The sequence below is a fragment of the Natator depressus genome, chromosome 8 (assembly GCF_965152275.1).
Source record: "Natator depressus isolate rNatDep1 chromosome 8, rNatDep2.hap1, whole genome shotgun sequence".
Classification (NCBI taxonomy): domain Eukaryota; kingdom Metazoa; phylum Chordata; order Testudines; family Cheloniidae; genus Natator; species Natator depressus.
Window position 1 is genome coordinate 68226519 of NC_134241.1, and position 12333 is coordinate 68238851.

The following is a 12333-nucleotide window of genomic DNA, read 5'->3' on the forward strand; positions in this document are numbered from 1 at the left end:
TACATAGAAACCCCTTAAACCACAGGACATGCTCTAGTGGAGCTTATATGTCTGTTACATATGGGCATTATTGATTTAGAGCAGTCAAATACTACTATGAAAAGCACAGTATTATGAGAAGAGAGAGGTAGAGCAATTGATCTATCTGCCACACCATTATTGATCTCAGCTGGTCCCAAAGTTGACAAGGGAGTTATGACTCTGCATTGACCAACAGACTATTTATAGAACTTTGTTTTATTTTTTATTACCTACAGAGTAGGGCCTTAGAGATTCACTCTCGCCTCCAAGCTGAACTAAAGTCAAGATCCTTTAGCTCTCAGTAGCTTGAACCTCACTCTGATGGGTGAAGAGTTTCAGTTCATTTGGCAACTTTTTGATCTGTGATAGGCACAGTGTTTAATCCTTGTGGGAATGCAAGGTGTCCTCATTTATTTGAGCCACATTATTGTCCATGGGTATAATTGAGTAGCTCATAACTAAAGCCTTTCTTAGGTTTCTCATGCTCTACTAGATCAACACCTCTCTTTAAATGTTAATAAATAGGTATTTGTAACTCTAGAATTTTAATGTCTGGATTATAGAGTGACCTCATGGGCCCTTTTAACACTATCACCCAAAACACAGACGACCTATCAGTTACCTAAACCTTTTCCTAGTGTGTCTTTTTCCCATGAATCATGACCTGCTACAGCACCTCATGCTTTGTGCAAAAACCTTGCAATCCACTGAAGAATGAGATTTGACTGTACTTGTAAGTTTTGTAAGGAAATTAAAGTGCTGACTTATCATGGCATGTTTCTCTTGATCCATTTACCTCTGGAAACACTTTTGTCATGGAATAATTCTCCTTCAAATATTGAATGAAATAAAAATAATGTCATGGTTTTAGGTTTGTGGGCCATGTCAAGTTTCTCTGGTTGGCATGGGAAAAGAGAAAACTCTAGATATAGGAGTGCACTCTGTTGACGATGAAGTACAATGCCCTTGCTGTTTTATTAGCAACAACTGGAGCTCATTGTCACTAATTCTAGACTGACATCACCAATACTTCTTCACCTGAAGCACATCAGCATTATAGTGAACCCCTTTTCTACAAGTTTGTTCAGCAGAGAGAGAGCTTCCATCCCCAGCAATGAGGAACAGCACCTAAAAAATGTAGTTGCCAGAATCGTCTATAGCCTTAATATCAGAATGGTAGTTGTGCAAAGACTCAGATGTAGTCGTAGTGGACCAAAAACTCCTCTCAATTACACTAGTGCAAATCTGGAATAATTCCATTGATTTTTTTAATGTCAGTGGAGTCACTATCCAGGTGCTCAAGTGTAACAGAGTAGAATTTTCCTCACTGTTGTCTATTTTTATGGAAACATGGACAACTGCATAATATCTTTGAGGAGATTAGCTATCTGTATATAAATAGTGTCCCCTAGGATCCTAACATGTTCTGATTCAACCACTATGTACAAACACATCCTTAAGGTGTCAGCGTGTTTATCTTTGCCATGCTGACTAGATCATTTTCTTTTAATTACCCATAGAATATATGTTTGTATCAACCAATGAATGTAGCCATTGAGCCACCTTTCATGCTTTTACATTTGACCACTCTATGGGGACACTACTGTTTCCGTTAGCTTTGTGTGGCACCATATGCTGTGAACATGGGTATACGTACGTTTACATGAATAAAGAAATATCTTTTAAAGTTCAGTGTGACCACTTTTAGTTTTATAAAGGATTTACTAAATCAGTAAGGAATCTGTTGACCTTTCTTTCACTAAACTTTAAGAGTTGGTTATTCCTTTATGATGCTTTTGGGCCACTAGTAAAAATAAATAAATAAAAAGGAGGAATGGTTCTGCCAATGAACAGAACAATATTAAGGTTTAGTTGCATTGTCAGTCCATCAACCAATTATGAAAAAGGATGAAGATCTTATCAGTAGAAAGCATAAACAGAATAAAAACTTTAATGTATAAGGATGGAATTTAATGCAGAAGATCATTGTTTTCTATGAAGGAGTTCATAATAAATTCAGAAATTTATGTCCTGCCTAAGAGAGCTTCCCCATTATTCACAACTTTTTCCCAAGATGAGCAATCATTCAGTGTAGCTGCATAGATATCTATATATTTGGATATAGTAACGGCCATATTAAAATCATTAGGCATGTGAAGTTCTAAATTGAATGGAGTTACTGCACTTATTATGCTCATCCACTTAGATTACCTAATGTTTTAATTCCATTTGTAAAAGTATCTTTTTTTAATGAACACATTTTTCTATATTTTGTGCTCTCTTTAGGGTGAAGATGGTTTCCCAGGATTTAAAGGTGACATGGGTCTTAAAGGTGACAGAGTAAGTATTTATACAGAAAAATATAGTACTTAGAAATTCTAGCTGTTAGTTTGTGAATATCACTTTAAACTTATTTATAATTAAATGTAACAAGCAGTGTTTTCATTAATTTATTTTTAACCTGCACACATGTAGATTTGGGGCCAGATGCTCACATGGTGGGAATCAGCATTACTCTATTGACTGCAGTGGAGCTCACCAGCCTCAGACTTCATGGTTTTAAGCTAACATTACCAACAGACTAATTGGTTATCCAGGCATCCATGTTTTCACACTAATTCCATTCCATGTATAATGTACTAGATTAATCCTGAGGGCCATATTCTGGCTGGTGCAGGGGAAATGGTGTAACCATATTTCACAGGGGGCCTCACCGATCCTCCAAAAGTGGTGTTAATATACACCCCTATCCTGGGTTTAAGTAACCCAATGCCCAACCCCCACAACTTGAATTCTGTCACTAGCACAAAAAGACTAATATTTTTTCCTAATCTTCATTTACATTTGTTTTCAAGTAATTGTTTTTTTTCATAAAATAAATCTTAAAATGTCCTGCTATTGCAAACAGTGTATTGGTATGAACATAGGCAGTGGCTCTGTATTTATACCATATTGAATTTTAGGGTGAAGTTGGTCCACTGGGTCCAAGAGGAGAAGATGGTCCTGAAGGTCCAAAAGGTCGAGCAGGCCCAACAGGGGACCCAGGTGGTGCTGGGCAGGCTGGTGAAAAGGTTAGTAACCAACAGCTAATGTAAAGAAACATTGCCTCATAATGGAGATCAAACCAGGATCTTCAGCTCCAAAGGCTGTTACTGCTGAAAGTAGCTCCTTTAGCTATCTGAAAGCCGTAGGTTATGGCTGCTGAGGGCAGCTACTAGAGTGATCTCAGATACTACACAAATAATGAAAATTATTATTTTGTAGCTATCCATAGATATGCATAACACTTCCTGACACATGAGACAGCTAAATCCTGTCCTGAGGAGCTTACAGTCTAATCTAACAAAGACAAATATGATTCAAAGAAAATTTGACACCAGCATGGATGGTGACAGTGCTAGAGAGTAGTTTGGCATTGAAAGGCTACACAGAAGATCTGAAGGAGCAGAAATTGCTTGGTGAATGGGAAAAGATAAATTGTTTTAAAGTATGAGGAGTATCATGACAAAAAACACAAAATCAGGAGTGGCAGAAGGAGAGAAAGGTGCTACTAAGAAGGAAGACTGAACAAAGTGTGGGGCCATTAGAACATAATGAAAAACAAGGACTGAGATGTATGGAGTGTATGCAATGTAGAATCCTGAAAATGAGAATAATGATCTTGAACCAGTTTCAGAGTGATAGCCATGTTAGTCTGTATCAGCAAAAAGAATGAGGAGTCCTTGTGGCACCTTAGAGACTAATAAATTTATTTGGGCATAAGCTTTCGTGGCCTAAAACCCACTTCATCAGATGCATGGAGTGGAAAATACAGTAGGAAGTTATATATATATATACACACACAGAGAACACGAAAATATGGGGGTTGCCTTACCAACTCTAACGAGACAAATCAATACAGTGGGCTATTATCAGCAGGAGGAAAAATCACTGGGAGTGGATGGGTCATTACACAAACTAAAAACTATTTCCCCATGCTAATTTTCCCCCTCACTGTTACTCACACCTTCTTGTCAACTGTTTGAAATGGGCCATCCTGATTACCACTATAAAAAGGCAACCCCCATCTTTTCATGTTCTATATATATATATGTATCTTCCTACTGTATTTTCCACTCCATGCATCTGATGAAGTGAGTTTTAGCCCACGAAAGCTTATGTCCAAATAAATTTGTTAGTCTATAATGTGCCACAAGTACTCCTCGATCTTGAACCCAATACAGAAAGAGAGAGGAAGCTGGAAAAGGGAACCAAAGGCATGGTATGTAAAAGGTCAGAGTGCCATTTCAGTGCAGTGTTTTTGGTAGCCTGGGCCAGAAGAGAGGTAAGAAATAGGAGACCAAAAATAAGGGAACTTGTGGTAGAAAAGAAGTAGGGGGATGAGAATATAGGATGGAATCAGGAGGTGCAGTGTTTTAATTAGAGCTCTGCAGCATACAAATTGTTTCACAGAGGATTGTGAGATTTCAAACACTGGCTTCATTCTGAATTGGAACAAACCGCAAAATTTTAGAATTCTCCACAAAAGAAAAATCTCATTTCATTCATTCCATATCCAATTGGTTGTGTTTCATTTTGACAAAATCAGAATATTATGTTTTGATTCTAACTTATATATATACACACACACACACACACAGAGGGACGGCTCAAGGCACCAGCGTTCCAAGTATTAGAAAGGGGAGGCAGAGTTTCCACGGTGGCAGTAATTCGGCGGCAGCCCCTCTGTCCCGCTGGCCGTGGCGGCAATTCAGTGGCAGCTTCTCCCTTTTGCCGTCCGCGACGGCAATTTTTTTCACTGCTTGGGGGGCGGCAAAAACTGTAGAGCCGGCCCTGTATATATACACACAATATCACACACAATATCAAAATGAAAAGCCCTTTCAAAAACAAAAATCTAAATGTTTTGTTAAAAAAATATCAAAATGGGCCATTTCAACACTGTTAGAACTTATCCCCCCCACACACAACTTTTTTTTCTGAAAATTAAATTTTGGCAAAATCAACACAATTTTGTGAAGCTTTGTTTCCAATTTGTTTCCATTGACAGAACTGCATTTTCTGATGGAAAATTGTTTCAGCAAAGTTTTTTCTGACCCACGCTAATTTTAATCCTGGCTGTACCTCAGTATAGCCCTATGAAAGTCATATCACTTTTCTGTATCAGTTTTTCTATCTTTAAAATGGAAGTAATGGTACTTAACCCTGAAACCTCATGGGGCCGATGTGAGGATTAGATTAATAGGGCCCTTTGAGATCATCTAGTCTGTTCCTCCTGTATAACATTGTCCATAGAACTTCCCCAAAATAATTCCTAGAACGTATTTTCTAGAAAAAACATCCAATCTTAAAAATTGTCAGAGATGCAGGATCCACCATAACCATTGGTAAATTGTTCCAATGGTTAATTACCCTTATGGTTAAAAATGTATGCTTTATTTCCAGTCTGAATTTATCTAGATTCAACTTCCAGCCTTTGGATCATCTTTTTCTGCTAGATTGAAGGGCCCCTTATTAAATATTTGTTCCCCATGTAGATACTTATAGACTGTAATCAAGGCCCCTTAATCTTCTCTTTCTTAAATTAAATAGATTGAGCTCCTTGCATCTATCACTATAACACATTTTCTAATCCTTTAGTTATTCCCATGGTTCTTCTTTGAACCCACTCCAATTTACCAAAATCCTTCTTGAATTGTGGGCACCAGAACTGGACTCAGTATTTCAGCAGCAGTTGCCAATACAGAGGTAAAATAACCTCTCTACTCCTACTTGTGATTCCACTGTTTATGCATCCCAGGATCACATTAGCTCTTTTGGCCACAGCATTGCATTAGAAGCTCATGTTTATCCACCATGACCCCCACATCTTTTTCAGCATCACTGCTTCCCAGGATAGAGCTCCCCCTCCCATCCTCTAAGTATGGCCTACATTCTTTGTTCGTAGATGTTTACATTTACATTTATCTATATTAAAATGCATGTTGTTTGCTTGCTCCCAGTTTACCAAGTGATCCAGACAGTTCTGAATCAGTGACTTGTCATACTCATTATTTACAACTCTCCCATTTTTGTGTCATCTGCATACTTTATCAGTGATGGTTTTATGTTTTCTTCCAGATCATTGACAAAAATGTTAAATAGCATAGGGCCAAGAACTGATCCCTGCGGGTGTCTGCCGGAAACTCACCAGCTTAATGACCATTACCCATTTATAATTACATTTTGAAACCTATCACTTAGCCAGTTTTTAATCCATTTAATATGTGCAGTATTAATTTTATATTGTTCTATTTTTTTAATCTGAATGTTGTATGGTACCAAGTCAAACAACTTACAGAAGTCTAAGTATATTATAATATCACTATTACCTTTATCAACCAAACTTGTAATCTCATAAAAATTGAAGCTAGTTTGATAGGATCTATTTTCTATAACCCATTTTGACTTATATTAATTACTTTATCCTCCTTTAATTCTTTACTAATCAATCCTGTATCCTCCGTTCCATTAGTTTTCCTAGTATTGCTGCCAGGTTGGCAGTCCTATAATTACCCACATCATCCCATTTCCCCTTTTTTAAAACTTGGCACAACAATTGCTTTCTTCTGGAACTTTCCCAGTGCTCCAAGACTTATTGAAAATCAACAGTAATGGTCAAGCAAGCTCCTCGGCCAGCTCTTTTAAAATTCTTGATGCAAGTTACCTGGACCTGCTGATTTAAAAATGTCTAGCTTTAATAACTGCTGTTTAACATCCTCCACAGATACTTTTGGAATAGAAAGAGTGTTATAATCATCATATGATGAGACTATATTGTCTGGTTTTGATCCAGGTATAAAACAGAAATATTTATTGAACACTTCTGTTTTTTTCTGAATTACTATTGATAATTCTACCATTTCCATTTAGTAATGGACCTATACCATTGTCAGGATTCTTTTGTTCCTAATATATTTTTTTTAAACTCCTTATTTACCTTAACTCCGCTGCCCATAGATTTTTTCTTGTGTCCCTTTGCTTCCCTTACCAATTTTCTACAATTCTTAACTTCTGATTTATACTTATTAATATAAGCTTCCACTTTCTTCCATTTGTTGTTATTTTTATAGCTATCTTCGCTTCCCCTCTGAACCTGGTTAGTTTTTTTTTAAACCAGGACAGCCTTCTTCCTTGATTGAGGCTTTTTGAGGGGAGCAAATAGTAAGGCATTCTTAAATTATTACAATTTATCATTCAATTTATCTGATTAAATTCCTCCTCGCAGCTGATCTGGCTTGTGTGTGTGTGTGCGTGAGAGAGAGAGAGAGATCTGGACTTTATTCTCTTGCACATTATAAATGTGATCATGTCATGATTACTTGCATCTAAGTCAGGGATCTGCAACCTTTGGAACATGGCCTGTCAGGGAAATCCGCTGCCAGGCCGGGGCAGTTTGTTTACCTGCGGTGTCCACAGGTTCCCAGATCACAGCTCCCACTGGCCGTGATTCGCTGTTCCAGGCCAATGGGGGCTGCGGGAAGCGGTAGCCAGCACATCCCTCGGCCCGCGTCGCTTCTCGCAGCCCCCATTAGCTTGGAACGGCGAATCACGGCCAGTGGGAGCTGTGATTGGCCGAACCTGTGGACACTGCAGGTAAACAAACCGACCCGCCAGCGGATTTCCCTGACGGGCCACGTTCCAAAGGTTGCCTATCCCTGATCTAAGTTATCATTAAATTTCCTTTCTGTGATCAGTTCCTCTTCATCTTTTAGGACAAAAGGTCTAATAAAAAATAATAAAAGTCTGTTTTGTATTTAAATATATACAGGACTATATAGATGCTCAGTATTAAAAGAGATGACCAGGATCATGGACTAGAGTTTCAGCAGAAGGCACTAAAAAGGAAGGAACATATTTTAGCGATAGTAGAGATAGAAAGAAATACTCTTTCATTATAAGTTGCTTCTTGTCATAAACATAACATTACTGTTCATAATGATTTATTTACATGGCATACTAGAAGTACAGGAAAGGTTATATTTAAGACTTGATACTGGAATCATTCATAAACTGTCATCAAATAACTTATCTTAAGAGTCAGTTCACTCATTCCAAGAAGAGTTCTTTTCAGTTTTATTTAACTATTGGGAGCTATTTATGAATTAATGTTCCCCAAAATGTTGCAGAATACCCTGTCAGCTGATAACAAGGTCATGAATCAAAGAACGTATAACAAAAGAAGGCTAGAACTATTATCCTGGATGAATGGAAGCACAATTCAGATTAGAATATCACTTTGTATTGAGTTGTAACTGGATCAGCGAACAAGTTCTATTAAAACAAGAATTGAAAGGAACTTTTTCCCAAACCATAACTGACTCTTTAGTTAGCTTCTTTTATAGCATTTCTGAATGCTGAATTTTCTGTTTTCAGCCAGGATTGAGAGTACTGAAATACCATAAAAAAGGCTATTCCTACACCATATCTGACCTGCCAAAAACGTGAAAATGTTAGGATTCTCATGGGAAAGTGTATTGGTGTCATGAGATTTACAAATGAATGTACGGTTTAAAGAGATTTTCAGTATAGCCAACTCCAAACATTCCAAATATGAGTAAAAAATCATGAGATGGGGGTAAAAACTCATAAGATTTTAAAATATTAACAAATTTAGGGTTCTGTTAATTTGCATTCTGGTTTTTGAGCCTTAAGGGTTCATTTTTTTCCAGTTTTACTCTACAAAGGCTAACAAGTTACTCACCCCTCCCCCACATTGAAAGATGAGATTTTTTCACAATCTTCTTGACTTCAGGAGCTGGAGCGTTAAGAAAAATACCAAATACCAGGAGACTTGTGACAGAATTTTAAGAGTTAGCAGCACTGGTGGCTTAGTTTAGATGAGCCTCTGAAATATATTTGATCCAGATTATTCCCATTTGTATGGATACTGGCTCCTTAAATTCCATATCCTGAGTCAAATGTCCAGCCTGAATGCTGGGCCAATATGTGATGGACTGGGGGAGAGTGCTCACTGCTGTCCATGACATGGGCTGGCTGCAGAATTGCTCTGTGAAGGCTTCTGCAGTCTAATGGTTGGAATAGTCTCTGTGACCCTAACATCTTCCCACACCAACATGAGCGTGGGAGAAAGGGAAGATCCATGTAATAGCAGCAACCCATGCCCTGTCCTCTGCCACACACTGGGAGGTCTCCACCATGCAGAAGGTGCCCAACCTGGTCCAACCCCCAACATCCTGAAGACCACTTTGGTCCTTCTGTGTTCCCCACTTTCATGTGGCCCTACTGCCAGGGAACCCTCCACACCCCAGGAGGCAGGGGCTGAATTTGCTCAAACAATAATGCCAGCGCGGAGCATACTGAAGAAAGAGCAAATGGGCAGAGAGGATCTTGTCACCAAAAAGACTCCAAATAGTCAGCTTAGTCCTGGCTCCCACTGAAATCAGCGGAAAGACTCCCACTGAATTTATCAGGGTGTGAAACAATGTCACGCTGTGAAACTTTTCTTTTAGGGGATGCTACCTTAAGTAGTTCTAATGCATTCAACTGGCTTTGATGTGGAATATAACTGTCAGCATGGTTATCTTTATAAATGGCTGAATTCTTCTTTAATAATATCTCCTGCCAGGCACAAACAAGCTTTCATGAACATGAGTTATATTCTGCATCTTTATTCATCTGCTTTATTTTTTTAAGCACACACATTTATTTTGTCAAACGCCACTTTTCAGGCAGGAGCTTCCCCGTATCTCTTTTCTAGCATCCCAGATTATTGCTGGAGTCCAAGATTATGTTTCATTCTCACATCTTTTCTGTAGAGACCACTTCAAAATTGTGATGGCCTGGAATACTGTAGAGTGTTTACAATACCCATATTCTTCTCTAGTGGCTCTGGCTCTTAGAGAGCAAAACAACTTTTCCTTATTTTTGAAAATGACAAATTAGCACACATTCTTTGTTTCATCACCTAAGACTATGGAGTGGGACCTACACTATGAAATCTGGACACAGCAGCATTCCCTCCTTCCACCTTCAGGCAGTAGAATTAGTAACATCAATAGCATCAATCTACTCAGCCTATTTTCCTGTCTGATGCTGGGAAGACAGCCAGCTTTCTCAAAACACACCACATATTATGTGATATTGGATTATTCTTGGGGTATGATTTTCAATGATGTTTTCTGATATAGTTTAGAACTCTTCAAGACAACCTGTGGAGCTTGATCTTCAAATATCCACTGGCTTTCATGGAGATTATAGATAAACAAAACACATTAGCCAACATGTGGTGCAACGTGAAAAGCACTGTTATGGGAATTGCCTTTTGTGTTAAAGGGTGTGTTAATGTTTTGTTGCCACCATCACTACATTACAATGTTGAAAGAGTGTTTGGGTGAAATCTTGGGTTCATTGCCGTCTACGGCAAAACGTCATCCATTTCAGCAAGATTAGGATTTCGTTCTTGGAACTGAGGTTTTGGAAACAAAGCCAATTGACCACTTCTCAGGAGGGAAATAGGTGAAGTATGAAGATGAATGTAATAAAATATTTGATTGTATATGTTATGGAAGGAAACAAATTTTATATAAAGTTATGACTAAACTATTAAGAACTACTAGAAACAATTTTTTTTTAATTTCAGGGTAAACTTGGGGTTCCAGGACTGCCAGGATATCCAGGAAGACAAGGTCCAAAGGTAAATGAGTTAGTTTTATTTATGGCACTCAAGAGTGGGTTTGCTGTGGACAAATGAACCACAACGGCAGCTGTTCTATTAGTTATATATTTAAGGAAGGAGGACATGTGATGGGATGTTAGATGGGGTGGGATCTGAGTTACTACAGAGAATTCTTTCCTGGGTATCTGGCTGGTGAATCTTGCCCACATGCTCAGGGTTCAGCTGATCGCCATATTTGAGGTCAGGAAGGAATTTTCCTCCAGGGCAGATTGGAAGAGGCCCTGGGGTTTTTTTGCCTTCCTTTGTAGCATGGGGCATGGGTCACTTGCTGGAGGATTCTCTGCACCTTGAAGTCTTTAAACCATGATTTGAGGACTTCCAATAGCTCAGACACAGGTGAGAGGTTTATTGAAGGAGTGGGTGGGTGAGATTCTGTGGCCTGCATTGTGCAGGAGGTCAGACTAGATGATCATAATGGTCCCTTCTGACCTTAATATCTATGAGTCTATGAGCATCCAAACCCCGAGTTGTTTCTCACTCTGTTTTTCCTGACCATGATGTTTTAATTTATGTCAAAAAAATGTGTTAGGTCCGTTACAGTTGTTCATTTTAGACCACTACTTCCCTTTCCCTCAACTATACAACTTTTAAGCCCCTGCCAATCTTACTTGCATTATATACCTGTGCCAGCAATATACTATTATACACATCATGGACTAGTGACAAAGAGCCAACTGCTGATACTCCTGCCTCTTTAAGACTTAAAGCCATATGTTGCCCCAGAACTCAAGCTGATGTCCATGGGAATTTGCAATATGGTCTGAGGACCCAGATATAGTCCTTAGACTGTCACTGCTATGTTTCTGCCATCTTCTACTAACTACAGAAAGAGCCGTCTTAACATCTCCAACACACTTCCAAGTGTGTGACCATGAAAGATAGGAGATGGACTCTTACAATATTGTCTTTCACAGTTTTCTCCATATTTTTCCTTTGCTTGTGTTAAGAGGGTGACTGATGTCTGTTGCTTGACATTCATATAACCAGAATGCTTAGCTTTGTTCTTTGTCCTGTGTTAGTCCCCTACCTTCTGTCCACAATTCCCTGTTTTGTTTGTTTCTTTTTTTGCAGTTGTCCCTCCTTCAAGTATCATTTGGACTCTGTCGTCCCTAAAAAATATCTGTGTTAGCTGGTTCTGTTTCTAAATTATTTATAAAGACTTAATAATGGTAAACTACATTTTAAAAGGATCCGTTTAATGTAGTTTTGAGAAGTGGCTCAGTGTAGATTAAGCAACTGATAGAAAAACCTATTAAAAATAATTTTTGGGGGAACGTTAAAAATGTTAGGGACATTTCCTGTTGTCTGTGAAAGTCCCTCTCTACATCTTACCTTCTGAGTGGTTCAAAGATGAGACCAGCTGGGAATGCATAGTACAATAAATGAAAAACTCTTACCCCTTTAGCAGGACTGAATGTCATCTCAATAAAATATTGAGCTTTCCTCTAGTCCAGTTGTTCTCAAACTTATTTGATCAGCCCCCCTTTTTTGTGTCTGTAGTAAGTTTACCCCCTCACCACCACCACCTCCACCACCCACAAGCACATATATCACCACCCATGGTCCTTCTATAT

The 12333-nt window shown here is 38.5% G+C and overlaps 1 protein-coding gene across 2 annotated transcripts in view; it reads left to right on the forward strand.

The window, feature by feature from the left end:
- The window catches only part of COL11A1 (collagen type XI alpha 1 chain), a 234582-nt gene that overhangs the window by 115140 nt on the left and 107109 nt on the right, over positions 1–12333 (forward strand). For both annotated transcript variants that reach the window (XM_074961235.1, XM_074961234.1), the window contains 3 exons: positions 2308–2361; positions 2985–3092; positions 10664–10717. In XM_074961235.1, coding sequence (XP_074817336.1) covers positions 2308–2361; positions 2985–3092; positions 10664–10717 — 216 coding nt within the window. The remainder of the gene's footprint in view (positions 1–2307; positions 2362–2984; positions 3093–10663; positions 10718–12333) is intronic.